This window comes from Bombina bombina, chromosome 11 (genome assembly GCF_027579735.1).
Source record: "Bombina bombina isolate aBomBom1 chromosome 11, aBomBom1.pri, whole genome shotgun sequence".
Classification (NCBI taxonomy): domain Eukaryota; kingdom Metazoa; phylum Chordata; class Amphibia; order Anura; family Bombinatoridae; genus Bombina; species Bombina bombina.
The window spans coordinates 42,482,504-42,502,491 of NC_069509.1; the positions used below are offsets into that span (position 1 = coordinate 42,482,504).

At 36.7% G+C, this 19,988-nt stretch overlaps 1 protein-coding gene across 1 annotated transcript in view; it reads left to right on the forward strand.

The window, feature by feature from the left end:
- Positions 1 to 19,988, forward strand: part of LOC128641641 (uncharacterized) — a 505,331-nt gene that overhangs the window by 141,870 nt on the left and 343,473 nt on the right. Inside the window, 1 exon segment of the mRNA XM_053694177.1 lies at positions 5,244 to 5,594. Coding sequence (XP_053550152.1) covers positions 5,244 to 5,594 — 351 coding nt within the window.

Here is a 19,988-nt window from a genome sequence, read left to right on the forward strand (position 1 = left end):
GTGGGGAGTTGCTGAACACAACACCCCCCCCCCCCAGTTTTTAAACAATAAGATAAATGGGCAGGGGCAACTAATTATGGGGCTTTATTTAACACTATAGTCAGAGTAGGTGTATGGGCTTTTGGAGAGGAGAGGAGAGAATCTGTATAGGTAAAAGGAGGGGGAGGATGGGAATGTATATACAACAAGGATAACGAAAAACTAGTCAACAAATATCTTACAGTTGAGACTTAACATTTTAAGGTGTATGAGTTTGAACCTGAAAAGGAAAACAAATCTTGAATAGTTGCCAGCTTAGCACATTCGTAAGGCGATTAAAGTCAAACATGGTGGTCAACATCTTTCACATGGCAGGGGAACTGATAGAATTCTCTGGAATAATCATAGTGAAACAGAACACAAAACAATAATAGCATATAAATTACTCAATACTGGATAACACATATTTTCCCTTTTGGGGCTAAATATTTTAAGGTGTATGGGTGTAAACATAAAAACAGGAACAAGTCTAGGAGAGTTGTCAGTTTAGTGTATTCACAGAACAATTAAAGTCCATAATAGTCCGGAGGGCTATAGAGGTTCTTTAGACTAATCTGGTGAGATAACTCACAGGATAGAAATATCTTATAAACAATATAACTAGAACAGAGAGAAACAAAACTGTAAACAGATAAACGGATAGCCATGAGCTAGAGTAGGGTAAGATAAGTACCCATGTGTGAGCTCCAGGCTTACCTGTCTGGAGGTCGTGCGATGAGTAGGTCTTTTTTAAGGGGGTAGAGGAACAAGGAGTGAAAAGAGAGTAAGATATGTACCCGTTAGTACACTCCGTTCCTCAGTATAAGCTTTCATCAATTTCTTCAGCATCTCTCGAAACAGAGAGTATCCCTGATGGGGAAGTAGACCGGCAAAAACAAGGGGTGAAAAGAGTTTCATCAGGACTTTTCTGACTCCAGACGTGAGGGAATGGAGGTGCGTGAGCGCCACTCTGGGGCTGAGGTGTTAAGGTCGCCTGCTTTTCCTCTTTGCATGGGGAGAAGGTCAGAAACCTCAGAGGGTTCCAGGGTATTTAGGAACTTCATGCCCTGATCCACGGATGAAATCATGTAGGAGCGATCCTGATGTTGCACATAAATCTTCACGGTTAACCCCCACCTGTATTTGATCTTGTGCTGTCTCAGCGCCAATATAAATTGGTGGAAAGTTCTCCTTTTAGCCAGTGTGTGCGGGGACAGGTCCGGGAAGATTTGTAGGTTTTGATAGGGTTCCCTAAGAGGTTTGTTGACAAAGGAGGCTCGCATAGTTCTTTCTTTGGTGGTGTAGTAGTGCAGACGTAGTATAACATCTCTAGGAGTGTCAGCAGTGGAGTTGCAAGGGCACGTCGCCCTATGTGCTCTGTCCAACAGAAGGCCCTGTTCCGTCGTTGTGTTTAGAAGAGCCTTAAATAGAGTGGTCAGGTAGGTCTGGAGCTCAGATGAGGAGATGTCCTCCGGGATGTCACGGATTCTGAGGTTGTTCCGGCGGGATCTATCCTCTATGTCCACCATTTTAGACTCCAGGTCCGAGATCTGCTCTGCTAGAGATTGGGAGTAGGACAGGAGATTGGAGTGGTCATTTACTAAATCTTCATGCTTTCTTTCCAAAATCTCTGTCCTCTCTCCAAGAGAGGAGATATCTCATTTCAGTTCGCTCACCGATTGGCAAAGTTCTTGTCTTAGCGATGCATAGTGGGTATCCATCTTGGTAATAGTTTGATAGATTCTAGGAAGGTAGATTGAGAAAGTGCTTCTTTGTCTTTGTGTGTACCCTCTAGTTTAGTATGTTCAGATGTGAGGGCTGTTGAATCTCTGGAATCTTCCCCCGAGATATCTGGGTCTGAGAAATTTTTGCTGTGAAAATGGAAAGTCAGAGTCCTCTTAGGGTTGTCTTGATGTTTTGGTTTTCTCTTGACTGATTGCACCATAATGAAAGGGATCAGCCTCAGGGCTGCAGTGAATAATATGACAAGTTGCCTTCCTGTTGTGGTTGGTATCTGGGGGGGTATCTAGCCAGCACCTCTAGAGCATGATGCCCTAGCCCTCCATCTCTCTTCTAAAGACTTAAAGCAGGAAAGTCGGGGCTATCAGGGTTCAACCGATAGGTCAAGTGCAGGCTAAATGAGCTGGTAGGGCGTCAGTAGTAACCCCTCTCCATTGATAGTGCCACCTCTGGGCGAGTCTGGAAAAAGGGAGATAGGTATGACCCGCAACACCAGATGATTGCGGGAAAGGGAGGAGAGGGGAGCCCTTGTGAAATAAATAGGAGTGCTTTAGAGGAATCTGTGCGATTCTAATACAGGAGAGTAGTGCAACAATTATCTCACAGGCAGAGTGCAATGTGGGTTTAACGTTATTCAGTCACAGTGAACCAGGAGAAGGGTCAAAGTTCTGCAGCTGCTATATGTTTTTCAATAAGGTGCAGGGAATGCCAGGTGTTATCTGTAGATTTTGGTTATAGTTGTAGCCCATTCATAAACATTACACTGTATTTCCCTGAACAGTATAGGTTAGATCCAGAGGTGGATTAATGTGGGCTGTGTACATTAATAAATAAACTAACTGCTGCAGCTGAGCCACGTGGCACTAAGTATATATTGGGGTATTCCAGGTCTATGTGTATGACCCCTATACAGAGCTCAAAAGCAGTCTATTTGGGTATAATGAAGGGCACAGGCTAAGCACAGTGGAATCGTAAGCCCTGCTCGATTACCCCAGTCTCTGTTTATGTAGTTGTACTCACTCAGGGCAAAAGGATCCGGTGTACGCTCTGCATGTCCTCCCTGCAATCGCACCATATGTAAGGAACAGCTGTGGCTGGCGTTAGAGTCCGGAGCATCCCCCGTACAAGTAGGAGCAAGTGCAGGTCAGGCTGTTGTAGTGGCTCCGATATGTGCTATTTAAGGAGGTCAGACGGGTGAGTCGGGACCCAGGAAGCTTATGCGGCACTCCGTAGCCTGTGAGGCAAAGCTAAAATGGCCGCCGTTCGCAGGCTTTCTGATGCCTCCTTAGTGTCTCTCCTTATGTGCAGGGGAAGAAATGCCGGGACCTCCGCTGAGACCGGTTTGTCACTGGAGGCTCTAGAGAAGGTGGGGAGGTCAGCGGTGGGTAAGAATGAAATTGGGTTTGGTCCTCTTGTTCTCCGGAAGGGTGTTTCAGATCAGGCAGGTTGATATGACGGCTAGGGTGAAAAAATAATAAAGCTGGGCTAAGGAAATAGAATAAGTGGTAGTATTTTGAGGTGGGGGGAGTATAGGGGATATGTGAGTCAATCAGGGAGTCTCTCTGGGGACTTTAGGGGTCTTTTATAAGTTATATTTGGCTGTGGTGGAAGGAGAGCTCCAGCTCTGTGCGACTAGACAGCTCCGTGGTCGGCTCCGCCCCCCCTTAAATATTTTTATTAAGTATTTTAGTATCTTATTCTATATAATTTTGCATATCTTTTAAACATTTTATATTTAACATTACTTCTGTTTTTTGTGAACATATTATATTTGTATCTTTAATCAGATCTTTTAGGATCTCTGGTTAATATAGACACCTTAGTACTAGTCCTTGCCCCCAGAGAGGCGCTCATTTTGAACTATCTTTTGTATCTAAACCTTAATGGGTGGCTAGGGACCCATTTCCCTTTAGGAGCTATAGGACACATCTTTCAGCGCTGTTAGATATTTGTCTACAGTCTTTTTTGTTTTAAACCTCAGGCACCTCTATACCCTTTTGTTCTCTTCTATTTCCATATTCCCTTGGCTGAATGACTGGGGGTTTATGGGAAGTGGGAGTGATACTTAACAGCTTTGCTAGGGTGTTCTTTGCCTCCCCTTGGTGGCCAGGAGTTGAATTCCCACTAGTAATTGAATGTATTTGTGGACTCTCCATGCCAGGAAAGAAAAGAATATCAGGTAAGCATACATTTTATTTTTCACGTCCAAGTTTATCAAAGAGATGAGTCTATAACTACGCATTGAGTTGGATCCTTTCCCGCATTTCAGGATCATCAAAATACTTGGTTCTAAAAATTCTTATTGGAAGGAACCTTGATCTCTAGTGAAACCGTTGGGGCCTTATTTCTCTTTAGCTGTTTAATAACTTTGGTTAATAATATTTGACTTTTTAAATAAAGGGACATGAAATAGTAGAAACAAAAGGTCCCAATTTACTTTTTTGTTGTTGTATTGTTTGTTCAAAGTTTCCAAGAGAGCATACATAGGTAGGCTCATGATCTCGATGGTAGCATTGTTTTCAATAATGTTTACAATAATGTTATGTTATGTTATACATATAGTGCTCAAGACATATGCATGTACCTGAGCCTACCTCAGTATGATTTAATGGAACAGAAGGCTACCAAGAGAAAGCAATACATTTAATAAGTAAAATATAACATTGTTTTTCTTTAATTGTACACTCTATGTAAAATAATGAAACTTTGACTTCCATGTCCATATAAAGGGACATCTTAGTAATGCATGAAATGCACAGAAGTAATATTAAGTGACACAATCCTCCCCAACCCTAAATAGAACAGTGTGGTTTTTGTCAATAACAAAGCTTTATTAAAAAAACAAATATTTAATTTCTTCTTGCTACAAAAATACAAGTTGTAAAATAAATATAGCTAACATTCTCAGACAGGTCTATTTTAGAGAATGTTTTTTTTCCTGTCATTGAGAAATATACTTAATTATACCCCTTAGAGAGCCACAGGGCTTTCAATGGCATATTAACATTTAATAAATCCCACAAAATAATACATTTCCAGCAGAATTTGTTGGAGTGACTCTAAGACCCAAAAAATCTTTTACTGAATCTAGTCCATTATGATAGAAACAAACAAACATAGAGACAGGGATAGGGGAAGAACACCAAACACAACTCAAAAAGAGCATATTTGAAAAAGCTGGGGAGAGATTTCTTAGCAACGTTTGGATTGGTTTACATACATTCCCCTATAAATGTCTTGTGTGTATATTTATCTTATAAATTAACTCCTGCACGGATCAAGTACTGCATGCCTGTTTTTGCACAATCCATTCCTCTCCTGCCTCTGTGATGGCAAAGGGAAACCTACAGTTCTCAGAGATAAATGATAAATTAGTAGACATTGTAAAGCTTTTGTGTTCTTTGTTTTACATCTATAGTTAAACGTGTATATTTTTAATTGAATGTCATTTTAAATTATCTCACTGTTTGTTTTTATATTTTTAGATTTCCCTTGGGAACCTGAAATTAGGGAAATACCAATACCCAATATTTTTAACAATAAACCAGCGACTCTGATGTGTACAGTTTCTAATGTATTTCCTGATAGTCTGGCTGTGAAGTGGTTAAGAAAAGAAAGTTACACTAACAACCCTGTTCCTTTATCTGACTGTGACAAATATAAGATTCCGGATATCCAGCGAGAGAAGCATAAAGATGGCACATTCATCTATAAATCACGGTTAACTTTTATTCCATCTGTGAAGACTGATCAAGGGGCTGAGTTCATCTGTAAAGTGGATCATCCTAAATTAAAAAAGAAACAAACAAAATCAACAGGGCCCCTCCAAATAACAGGTACAAAAGCCGCACTAGTATATAGCAAACTTGTTCTTATTGTGAATAAAAAATATACATATCGCACCAAATTAAACAGTTATAAATGTTTAAAGGGACAGAACGGTCCAAATTGAAATGTGTGTTGGTACATTTCAGTTTTAAATAAAAGCATGTTTGCAATATACATCCATTAGCAACAACACTTCTAGTAAACGTTATTACTGTTTCAGTGGCATACGGACATATGCTGCATGCGACTAGAGGATCAGGATTCAGACACCATGAGTGCTGGCGGTGGTGTGTATTGCAGCAGTCAAGACTTAATTTGCGTCATTGTCACGCAAGTCATCACTGACTTTATGAGACGGTATACCGTTTGAATGTTGGTGCACGTGGCACTCACAACATATGTGTGTATGCAGCTGACAGTAATAACTTTTACTAGAAGCATGTTTGCTAATGGAAGTAAAATGCAAAAATGCTTCTATTCAAAATTGAAATGCGCCAATCCACATTTCAGTTTAACCCCTTAATGACCACAGCACTTTTCCATTTTCTGTCCGTTTGGGACCAAGGCTATTTTTACATTTCTGTGGTGTTTGTGTTAAGCTGTAATTTTCCTCTTACTCATTTACTGTACCCACACATATTATATACCGTTTATATACTCATTTACTGTACTCACACATATATACCGTTTATATACTCATTTACTGTACTCACACATATATACCGTTTATATACTCATTTACTGTACTCACACATATATACCGTTTATATACTCATTACTGTACTTACACATATTATATACCGTTTATATACTCATTTACTGTACTCACACATATATACCGTTTATATACTCATTTACTGTACTCACACATATATACCGTTTATATACTCATTACTGTACTTACACATATTATATACCGTTTATATACTCATTTACTGTACTCACACATATTATATACCGTTTTTCTCGCCATTAAATGGACTTTCTAATGCCATTATTTTCATCATATCTTATAATTTACTATAAAAAAAATTATAAAATATAAGGAAAAAATGGAAAAAAAACACACTTTTTCTAACTTTGACCCCCAAAATCTGTTACACATCTACAACCACCAAAAAACACCCATGCTAAATAGTTTCTAAATTTTGTCCTGAGTTTAGAAATACCCAATGTTTACATCTTCTTTGCTTTTTTTGTAAGTTATAGGGCCATAAATACAAGTAGCACTTTGCTATTTCCAAACCATTATTTTTCAAAATTAGCGCTAGTTACATTGGGACACTGATATCTTTCAGGAATCTCTGAATATCCATTGACATGTATATATTTTTTTAGTAGACATCCCAAAGTATTGATCTAGGCCCATTTTGGTATATTTCATGCCACCATTTCGCCGCCAAATGCGATTAAATACAAAAAATCGTTCACTTTTTCACTCACTTTTTCACAAACTTTTTCACAAACTTTTGGTTTCTCACTGAAATTATTTACAAACAGCTTGTGCAATTATGGCTTAAATGGTTGTAAATTCTTCTCTGGGATCCCCTTTGCTCAGAAATAGCAGACATATATGGCTTTGGCGTTGCTTTTTAGCAATTAGAAGGCTGCTAAATGCCACTGCGCAATACACATGTATTATGCCCAGCAGTGAAGGGGTTAATTAGGGAGCATGTAGGGAGCTTTTAGAGGTAATTTTAGCGTTAGTGTAGTGTAGTAGACAACCCCAAGTATTGATCTAGGCCAATTTTGGTATATTTCATGTCACCATTTCACCGCTAAATGCGATCAAATTAAAAAAAACGTTACATTTTTCACAATTTTAGGTTTCTCACTGAAATCATTTACAAACAGCTTGTGCAATTATGGCACAAATGGTTGTAAATGCTTCTCTGGGATCCCCTTTGTTCAGAAATAGCAGACATATATGGCTTTGGCATTGCTTTTTGGTAATTAGAAGGCCGCTAAATGCCACTGCGCACCACACGTGTATTATGCCCAGTAGTGAAGGGGTTAATTATGTAGCTTGTAGGGTTAATTTTAGCTTTAGTGTAGTGTAGTAGACAACCCAGAGTATTGATCTAGGCCCATTTTGGTATATTTCATGCCACCATTTCTCCGCCAAATGCGATCAAATAAAAAAAAGTTCCCTATTTCACAAACTTTTTCACAAACTTTAGGTTTCTCACTGAAATTATTTACAAACAGCTTGTGCAATTATGGCACAAATGGTTGTAAATGCTTCTCTGGGATCCCCTTTGTTCAGAAATAGCAGACATATATGGCTTTGGCGTTGCTTTTGGTAATTAGAAGGCCGCCAAATGCTGCTGCACATCACATGTGTATTATGGCTAGCAGTGATGGGGTTAATTATGTAGCTTGTAGGGAGCTTGCAGGGTTAATTTTAGCTTTAGTGTAGAGCTCAGCCTCCCACCTGAAACATCAGACCCCCTGATCCCTCCCAAACAGCTCCCTTCCCTGCCCCACCCCACAATTGTCCCCGCCATCTTAAGTACTGGCAGAAACTCTGCCAGTACTAAAATAAAAGCTATATTTGTTTTTTTTTTTGTTTTTTTATAGCATATTTACATATGCTGCTGTGTAGGATCCCCCCTTAGCCCTCAACCTCACTGATCCCCCACCAAACAGCTCTCTAACCCTCCCCCTCTGCCTTAATGGGCGCCATCTTGGGTATTGGCAGCTGTCTGCCAGTACCCAGTTTAGTAAAAAAAGTGTGTTTTTTTTTTTAATTGCCCTTTTCTGTAGTGTAGCTTCCCCCCCCAAGACCAACCCCCCACCCCTTCCAGATCCCTTAGATGATTATTTAATTTTTTTTAAAAATGTTTTTTTTTTACTTTTATTAACTTTGTTTATCTGCAGTGTAGCGGTTCCCTCCCGCTCCCGCCCTGTGCACGCGCCCGCCCGCCGCCCTCCGTGCACGCGCGCCCACCCGCCTCCCAGACATGCTCCCACCCACCAACGATACCGGTCACCGATGTCCGGTGCAGAGAGGGCCACAGAGTGGCTTTCTCTGCATCGGATGGCCAAGGGGGGTTATTGCAGGATGCCTCGATAACGAGGCATCACTGCAATAACCGGAAAGCAGCTGGAAACGAGCAGGATCGCTTCCAGCTGCTTTCCAGACCAAGGACGTACGCCATACGTCCTCGGTCATTAACTGTATTTTTTTTGAGGACGTATGGCGTACGTCCTTGGTCGTTAAGGGGTTAAGCATTTATATCCCCTTTAAACCTGCTATACATGGGGTAAAAATGATAGAGAGTGAATAAATTAGAGAACACTGCTACATAGGAAACGTCTGAGGGGTGTGTAGAAACAAAAGGTGGGGGAGTAGCTTGCAAGCCAAGCTGGCTGTAGATCTGGGTCTGTTATTCATTTTAAAACTAAAAGAACTGCTCTTAGATGTAAGTTTAACTGTATGAGGCTAGAGAGGTAGGTTTTGTAGTTTTTGAGGGAAGAATTAAAGCTGCACAAACTTTATGACATTTTTTTTCTTTTGAATGAACTGTAATTTAAGAATTACCATTTTAATAAGAGAGCCTTTGGTGGTCTATATTCAGCATTGATAACTGTGGGGGAGGGGCGGTTCAGAAAGTGAGTGGTCCAGTTGTTGTGTCTTCAGTGATAAAGATACAACTTTTGGAATTGTTCTGCAAATGGATGCAGCAGGATTTGGCAAAAAAGTACATTTTGGGAGTAAAGGACAGCACAGGGTTGAGTATTTCATAAAAGAGTGAAATTGGGGTGCAGGAGTGAGTGGGGAGTTGTCTACAATGATAGATATTTCTGGTGTTGGTGATGATAGGTGTACTCAACAGGAAGAGATGTTAGTGAGACAGCCAGTGACATAAAATGAATAATAGGTTAGGAGAAGATACATAGTTATCTGTGTCATCAACATAGAGGTTGTATTGGAGGTGCATCAATTTGTATTGTCCACATCTCTGCTAATATTTTACTATATTGTATTGTGCATGAATGTATAAACGTCAGGTATTATGTATCCTTTGTACATGTGCTCAGTATTACTTAAAGGGACAGTGTATTTGATTTTCTTTATTGTTAAAAAAGATAGATATCATCTTCAGTACCCACTCCATAGCTTTGCATATCATTGTTATATTAATGTATGTTATAACCTATAAGTTTGCATGTTTCGAAGCCCCTGCAGGCCACCCCTTATCTCAATGCTTTTTGTTTTTTTTCTTTTCACAATCTTGCACTACTGTGTGCCATACAGATAACATTGTGCACACTCCTGTGGAGAATGATAATGGATTCACAAGAACCGGCACTAATTTGCTATAATCCAAGATTGTAAAAAGCTAAATAAAATACACTGAGATAAGGAGCAGTCCGCAGAGGCTTAGATACAGGTAATCATAGAGGTACAAACATATTTTAATATAACCGTGTTGGTTGTGCAAAACTGGGGAATGGGTAATAAAGGGATTATGTATCTTTTTATACAATACAAGTTTTCAAGTAGACTGTCCCTTTAATATGTCAGAGATATATGAATAAAAGATAGCAGTACATAATAAATATGTCTCTCATAATTAAGTAGACAAATATCTATACACATTAACAAGGTAACATGGATTAATTTGATATCCTACAATGGACTGCGTTTAGAACATTATTTCTTTTTTTCTTTTTAATGAACTGTAATTAAAGTGATGGTAAACTCAACCCTTTTTAAAATCATTTCCGGAATGTTAGCGATATTTTAGATGTAGTTTAATTCATCAGTTGTAATGAAGATGCGCTGTAACTTACTTTTTGACATAGATATGAAATTGAAAAACTCTGCGCTCCGCAGCTCACTTCAAAAGTACATTTTTCTGTGAGATAACAGTTTGAAATGTTGTCCAATCAGCGCTCTCCTCATATGGCACTTTTGTTGTAGCTGAGTAGAGAACAATTCAAACCATTAGCTCACAGAAAAATTGACTTTTGAAATGGGCAGCGGAGCGCAGGGAATTAGAGTTTTATATCTATATTAAAAAGTAACTAATAGCGCATTTTCGTTACACCTGATTAATTAAACTCCATCTAAAATATCGCTAACATTCCGGATATGATTTTAAAAAGGGGAGAGTTTACCATCACTTAAACTAATTACTATTTTGATAAGGGAGATGAGAGGAAGTGATAGCTGTTAGGGTATTTCAGTACTACAAAGCACAATAATTAAACAGCGCTAGCTGCCAGGGGTGATTCAAAATTGCTATGATGTAACAAAATAAACACCAAAAGGATAAATAACAATAAGAATTAGAATAAAAATTAATACTTAATGAAAGCAATAAATAAATATAATATAAAAAAATATAGATTAACGTGTGTTAGTTTGGAATCACTAATTATTATTATACAAATTCCTAAAGATCAGACAAGGAGCAAAAAACACAATAGGTGCAAATAAGTACAACTGTGTAATGATTATTATATACGAGACCTGTTGCTGCAAAAATGACCGAAGGTGTCCTGCGTGCCTCCTGAAGTAAAGTAGAATCCCAAATCTCTGAAACAGATAAGCGCAAACAGACTCAAGTGTAGGTAGATACAACAGACACACCCCACTCTCTGAATTGTACTTACAAAATTGTAATTTATTCAGGCGGTTTGTTAAAATAACATATGATCTCCACGGCAGTTAAAACATAAATCTTTGCAAATGAACATGAAAGTTTCTGAGCCAAAAGTGTCCGTTTTGAGTTAATGTCCGTTGTAGTGACTTCAAATAAAAAAAACGCTTGTATTAGAGAACGTCAATGTAGAAGCCGGTAACGTCACTGGAACAAAGTACGGATCCTCATGTAGTCCAAAAGCCTCAACGCGTTTCAACCGCCACCGTGCGGTCTTTCTCAAGAGGTAAAAGTTCATGTCCCTTCTCACAGTGCAGGTTATTATATAGCCAGCAAGCTTATTTTATTGGATGGAGAAAGGTCTCTTTATATAACTAGCCTGCCTGCTGTGTTTGTTGTGGGAAGCAAGCTAGAGTTACGATGCATATTAAATAAGTGGCACATATTATAATAATACGATTAAAAACATAACTATGCTAAAATACTATAAAATGGTATATAAATTATACTACAACAAAATAAGTTAATAAACCAAATGATGTCATTACTAAACTACAATAAACTAGATTTTCACAAGCATATTTTGCCAATTGTCGAAAAAATGTTGAAGGATAGTACAAAATAAAAGACAAAGAAAGAACAAAGTTATTATAACAAAAATCTATTAAAAACACAAATATTTAAATTTTATACTATTGAAAACATATATAATAATGTACTGTTAAACATATAATTACTAAATTTTACCGAAAAATGTAAAATAATAAACCGCAAAAAAAACTATCACTAATAGATTCAAAAACCAATGTATTTTCACAAATGTTTTTATAGCCATTAATAGTACGGTGTATATTGTGCATAGATCAAAATCTAAACCAATGTATAAGGGAACAGCCATTGTATCCTATCTACTCTATATTGATTATTACTATTAGCACCCATAAGTTATGCCATTAAAATACATAATAATACTGATTTGAAAACATTTAAGTATTATACTACTTAAACGTTATTTGGATACTATTTAAATATTCTGGACATAAAAATATTCATATTCAAATTAATCAAATCATGTAATTTAAAATATATATTAAAAATACTAAAAATCTCAAAAATATTTAAAATGTCCAAAATATACATAATAAAAATATATCATTAATAAATAAATTGATTAATTAATTCTTTGTCACATACATATATAAATATACATACACAAATGTATAAATAAAGGGAGATGTGCACACATATAAACATACATGTGTATATAAGTACACCTATCCCAAAAATTCTCTGAAACACTGTACACTAAAGGACCTTATCCTAAACTAAAAGCTATAAATAGGAAAACTTACATGAAGGCTGCTAAATCTAAATCAACATTGAGACCACCTGGACACAGACAGTTCAACTTCTGTATCCAGAATGTCTCACGTTTACGTAATGTAAGTAATCTGTTAGGGATGGAGGGGGGAATCCAGTCAATGACCTGTACCTTGAGTGTTCGGGGGTCTCCACCATGAGTGTCTCTAAAGTGAAGGGGAACACTGTGCTTATCCATCTCATTTATAATATTATTGAGATGTTCTGACACTCTACGTCTGATCTTCCTTTTCGTGCGGCCCACATACATAAGGCCACACCCACACGTTAATAAATATACAACATGAGTAAAATCGCAAGTGCAACGGCATTGAATCTTAAAGTTACGAGATTTATCACTATTTGTGAAGTTGGGATCTTTATTTACATGTTTGCACATACTGCAGTTTTGTTTACCACATTTATATGTGCCTTCCTTCAAACTTAGCCAATTACTCTTATTCAATGTTGTTTTATTTCCTTTCACTGTTTTTAATTTACTAGGGGCTAACAGATTTCTCAAGTTTCTACCCTTCCTAAAGGTGATTAGTGGATGTTCTGATAATGATGGTGCTAGCATACTATCTGATTTTAGTATGCCCCAATGTTTCCTAAAGGCCTCCTTGACAATCATATGGCCTTCATTATAGGTAGTTATGAATCGGATGGAATCCTGGTCCTGTGCATTTTGTTTATGGAATCTACCTGTCGAGCTCATGTGATCTGTTCTTAACAGTGAATCCCTAGTACGCCCCGTGGCCTTAATTCTAGATTCATTGATTTTGACGGGATCATATCCTTTAACTAAAAACTTGTTCGCCATAATGTCTGCTTCTTTATTGAAGTCGCTAATAGAGCTACAATTTCTTCTCAATCTAAGAAACTGGCTGTAAGGGATGTTATCTTTCCAATGGCGTTGATGGGCACTCTTATAATCAATGAAACTGTTTCTTTCAGTGGGTTTCCTATAGTTGGTAACTGCTGTTTTGTTGTCACTATTTACAAAAAGTCGCAGGTCAAGAAATTCAATTTCAGTACGAGAATGATTTTCAGTGAATTTAAGATTATAATTATTATTATTAATATATCTGACAAACTCGTCCACTATACCGAGATCCCCCTCCCATAGGATGATCACGTCATCAATATATCTGTAATATTTAACGATATTCTTACTGAACTGATGGGTCTTCCAAATGAATTCGCCTTCGAAGGTGTGCATATACAGATTGGCATAAGATGGGGCAAAGGTTGTGCCCATCGCTGTTCCTCTGATTTGTCTGTAATACACACCCTCGAAGGCGAAATAATTGTGTTCCAATATGAATTGTATACACTGCAAGATGAATTTTTGCTGTACTACATTGAATCCCCAGTTTATCAATTCCATTTCTACAGCATGTATCCCCTTATCATGCGGTATTGACGTGTATAACGCTGATACGTTGCATGTAATCCAACAGTAATTACTTTTCCATTCAATTCCTTCAAAGATCCCAATTACACTAGTAGTATCCTTAAGGTAGGCCCTGGTGTTCTTAACAATGTCTTGCAAAAAATAATCAATATATTTAGAAACTTTATCTGTTATCGATCCAATCCCAGATATAATGGGCCTACCCGGAGGGCACTCACTATCCTTGTGGATCTTTGGTAGATGATAAAAATAAGGGATCTTGGGATCCAATTCTTGCAGATATTTAAATTCATCTGTATTCAATATCCCCTCAGATTTAGCATCCACCAACAAGGAATTCAATGCAGACATATATGATTTAGTAGGATCAGTCTTAAGGATACAATATGTATCTTTATCCCCTAACAGTTTATGTGCTTCTTTGAGGTATTCTGATCTCAATTGGATCACCAAGCCTCCTCCCTTATCTGCTGCCCTGAATACAACTCTATCATCATTCATTAATTTAGTAAGTGATTTTCTCTCAAGTATAGTGAGATTATCATTATGTTTATTCAATAAATTCTCCTTTTTACCTTTAATTTTAGACAGGATTTCATTGGTGACCAAATTAATAAAAACAGGGATTTGATCCCCTTGGGCACTAACTGGATAAAAGGAGGAGGGGCGTTTAAATGTACTATGAGTTATAGATCTAACCTCCTCATGAGTTGAAATATCTAGAAGTTCACATAACATCAAATCCTGATATTCCTCACTGGGTGACTCCTCTAAGTCCGAATCTAATCCTTCTAGACTCTTAAGGATATTCAGTGTTTCTAGATCTTTAGATTCAAGATGTTCCTCTTTGTTAGGTACTGTTTTCATAGTTGAATTTTTTGCAAAAAATCGTTTCAAAGTTAATTTTCTACTGAATTTCTGAATATCCAAAAATATTTGGAATTCATTGGGTAATGTTTTAGGGGCAAAGTTTAATCCCTTACTCAATAATTTAATATCATTATTGTCCAGATCAATCTTGGCTAAATTAAAAATACTCATTCTCTCTCTTCCTCTCTCCGCTGCCTTCTGTTTGGCTGCCCTAATTCTAAGTCCACCCCTTGTTCCTCTCTTTGTTCTAATGTTCTTTTGTTCATTCGTGTCCTTTCTTCTGGGTTCCCTAGGTGTGAACTCCTCGGTTCCTGCTCTAACCTGGCGGGGTGTCCTATCTGGCTGTTCCCTAAAAAAGAAATATTTCTTGCAGTCTTTCTCATATCTCCTTCATGATGTTCCTCATGCTCATTCCTAACATGTTTTGGTTTAGCACCTTGATCAGACCAATAAGTCTCCCTATATGATTCGGGATGGGGATCAAGACTATGAAATCTGTTACTAGTGGGTACTTGTATATGAGGAGAGCTGTAATTCTCCTTATAATTGTTGCCATATGGCCGCCAATTATTGTGATAACCATAATTACTGTTATTTTTATAATTGTAATTGGGGTGTTGGCCATGGTAAGAAGAATTAGATCTACCACCATGACCAGTATTCTCAAACTTGGAATGACTAGGTCCATGTGTATGCTCATGGCTTCTAGAATATTCATGTTTATTATCCCTATAAGAGTTCACAATCATATGTGATTTATTCTGATCCCTATTTGTTCCAACGTGAGGGGTCCTATTGTCTGCCCTATTATAGCCCCTGGACTGATCATTAGTAGGATCATGATATTTAAATTTGTTAAAATTATTAAAATCTTGATCCTTTCTTTCAAATGACACTTTTTCTAATTGGTGTGTATTAGACTGATATGAACCAGACTGTTTATCACTCCGTTTAAAAAATGGTTTATCCTTCAACATACGTGCATTTTGAGTTTTCTTTTTAAAGGTATAGACCTTATCCTCCTTGAAATCCTGAATATCCCTAGATAATTTCATTTGTTTAGCTGCCATTAATTCAATATCTAGTTTTTTAATTCTACTCTGGATACTGTTATTCCTATTGATCCATTTTTCTTCTGATTTAAAACATTGGATTTTTGGGAAAATATGTTCTAGTTCTTCTTTAATCTGTTTTAATTTAAATTCTCTATATTTTACTAAAATTTTAATCATTTTCATAGAGCACTCATGTAAAGATTCCTCCCACTCTGTGGTGAATTCCACATCCTCAAGATCAAAAGCAGGATACTTAAATAAACGTAAACCCCTGGGAATAATATTATGGGAAACATAGTTATCCAATAAAATAAGATCTTGCCATTCACAACAATCTTGCTGTAAAAGTCTTTCTAGTTTTTTAAAAAGTTCATCAGGTGATTCTGATGCATAAAACAACGGCTGTTCCCCTTTTGTTAAATCAATATCTCTCTGTCTATTTCTCCTATACCCAATATCACCAAATGTATCAGATTCAGTCAGTACATTGCTATTAAGCATAGAACCACCCTCCATGGCAGTCATGCTGCTGTGTAAAGAGAACACAGTAAACAAAACTACAAAGCACAATAATTAAACAGCGCTAGCTGCCAGGGGTGATTCAAAATTGCTATGATGTAACAAAATAAACACCAAAAGGATAAATAACAATAAGAATTAGAATAAAAATTAATACTTAATGAAAGCAATAAATAAATATAATATAAAAAAATATAGATTAACGTGTGTTAGTTTGGAATCACTAATTATTATTATACAAATTCCTAAAGATCAGACAAGGAGCAAAAAACACAATAGGTGCAAATAAGTACAACTGTGTAATGATTATTATATACGAGACCTGTTGCTGCAAAAATGACCGAAGGTGTCCTGCGTGCCTCCTGAAGTAAAGTAGAATCCCAAATCTCTGAAACAGATAAGCGCAAACAGACTCAAGTGTAGGTAGATACAACAGACACACCCCACTCTCTGAATTGTACTTACAAAATTGTAATTTATTCAGGCGGTTTGTTAAAATAACATATGATCTCCACGGCAGTTAAAACATAAATCTTTGCAAATGAACATGAAAGTTTCTGAGCCAAAAGTGTCCGTTTTGAGTTAATGTCCGTTGTAGTGACTTCAAATAAAAAAAACGCTTGTATTAGAGAGCGTCAATGTAGAAGCCGGTAACGTCACTGGAACAAAGTACGGATCCTCATGTAGTCCAAAAGCCTCAACGCGTTTCAACCGCCACCGTGCGGTCTTTCTCAAGAGGTAAAAGTTCATGTCCCTTCTCACAGTGCAGGTTATTATATAGCCAGCAAGCTTATTTTATTGGATGGAGAAAGGTCTCTTTATATAACTAGCCTGCCTGCTGTGTTTGTTGTGGGAAGCAAGCTAGAGTTACGATGCATATTAAATAAGTGGCACATATTATAATAATACGATTAAAAACATAACTATGCTAAAATACTATAAAATGGTATATAAATTATACTACAACAAAATAAGTTAATAAACCAAATGATGTCATTACTAAACTACAATAAACTAGATTTTCACAAGCATATTTTGCCAATTGTCGAAAAAATGTTGAAGGATAGTACAAAATAAAAGACAAAGAAAGAACAAAGTTATTATAACAAAAATCTATTAAAAACACAAATATTTAAATTTTATACTATTGAAAACATATATAATAATGTACTGTTAAACATATAATTACTAAATTTTACCGAAAAATGTAAAATAATAGACCGCAAAAAAAGCTATCACTAATAGATTCAAAAACCAATGTATTTTCACAAATGTTTTTATAGCCATTAATAGTACGGTGTATATTGTGCATAGATCAAAATCTAAACCAATGTATAAGGGAACAGCCATTGTATCCTATCTACTCTATATTGATTATTACTATTAGCACCCATAAGTTATGCCATTAAGATACATAATAATACTGATTTGAAAACATTTAAGTATTATACTACTTAAACGTTATTTGGATACTATTTAAATATTCTGGACATAAAAATATTCATATTCAAATTAATCAAATCATGTAATTTAAAATATATATTAAAAATACTAAAAATCTCAAAAATATTTAAAATGTCCAAAATATACATAATAAAAATATATCATTAATAAATAAATTGATTAATTAATTCTTTGTCACATACATATATAAATATACATACACAAATGTATAAATAAAGGGAGATGTGCACACATATAAACATACATGTGTATATAAGTACACCTATCCCAAAAATTCTCTGAAACACTGTACACTAAAGGACCTTATCCTAAACTAAAAGCTATAAATAGGAAAACTTACATGAAGGCTGCTAAATCTAAATCAACATTGAGACCACCTGGACACAGACAGTTCAACTTCTGTATCCAGAATGTCTCACGTTTACGTAATGTAAGTAATCTGTTAGGGATGGAGGGGGGAATCCAGTCAATGACCTGTACCTTGAGTGTTCGGGGGTCTCCACCATGAGTGTCTCTAAAGTGAAGGGGAACACTGTGCTTATCCATCTCATTTATAATATTATTGAGATGTTCTGACACTCTACGTCTGATCTTCCTTTTCGTGCGGCCCACATACATAAGGCCACACCCACACGTTAATAAATATACAACATGAGTAAAATCGCAAGTGCAACGGCATTGAATCTTAAAGTTACGAGATTTATCACTATTTGTGAAGTTGGGATCTTTATTTACATGTTTGCACATACTGCAGTTTTGTTTACCACATTTATATGTGCCTTCCTTCAAACTTAGCCAATTACTCTTATTCAATGTTGTTTTATTTCCTTTCACTGTTTTTAATTTACTAGGGGCTAACAGATTTCTCAAGTTTCTACCCTTCCTAAAGGTGATTAGTGGATGTTCTGATAATGATGGTGCTAGCATACTATCTGATTTTAGTATGCCCCAATGTTTCCTAAAGGCCTCCTTGACAATCATATGGCCTTCATTATAGGTAGTTATGAATCGGATGGAATCCTGGTCCTGTGCATTTTGTTTATGGAATCTACCTGTCGAACTCATGTGATCTGTTCTTAACAGTGAATCCCTAGTACGCCCCGTGGCCTTAATTCTAGATTCATTGATTTTGACGGGATCATATCCTTTAACTAAAAACTTGTTCGCCATAATGTCTGCTTCTTTATTGAAGTCGCTAATAGAGCTACAATTTCTTCTCAATCTAAGAAACTGGCTGTAAGGGATGTTATCTTTCCAATGGCGTTGATGGGCACTCTTATAATCAATGAAACTGTTTCTTTCAGTGGGTTTCCTATAGTTGGTAACTGCTGTTTTGTTGTCACTATTTACAAAAAGTCGCAGGTCAAGAAATTCAATTTCAGTACGAGAATGATTTTCAGTGAATTTAAGATTATAATTATTATTATTAATATATCTGACAAACTCGTCCACTATACCGAGATCCCCCTCCCATAGGATGATCACGTCATCAATATATCTGTAATATTTAACGATATTCTTACTGAACTGATGGGTCTTCCAAATGAATTCGCCTTCATATAATAACCTGCACTGTGAGAAGGGACATGAACTTTTACCTCTTGAGAAAGACCGCACGGTGGCGGTTGAAACGCGTTGAGGCTTTTGGACTACATGAGGATCCGTACTTTGTTCCAGTGACATTACCGGCTTCTACATTGACGCTCTCTAATACAAGCGTTTTTTTTATTTGAAGTCACTACAACGGACATTAACTCAAAACGGACACTTTTGGCTCAGAAACTTTCATGTTCATTTGCAAAGATTTATGTTTTAACTGCCGTGGAGATCATATGTTATTTTAACAAACCGCGTTTTAGTATGCCCCAATGTTTCCTAAAGTATCCAAATAACGTTTAAGTAGTATAATACTTAAAGGGACATGAAAGCCAAATTTTTTCTTTCGTGATTTAGAAAGAGCATGTCATTTTAAACAACTTTCTAATTTACTTCTATTATCTAATTTGCTTCATTCTCTTGATATCACTTGCTGAAAAGCATATCTAGATATGCTCAGTAGCTGCTGATTGGTTGCTGCACCTAGAGGCCTTGTGTGATTGGCTCACA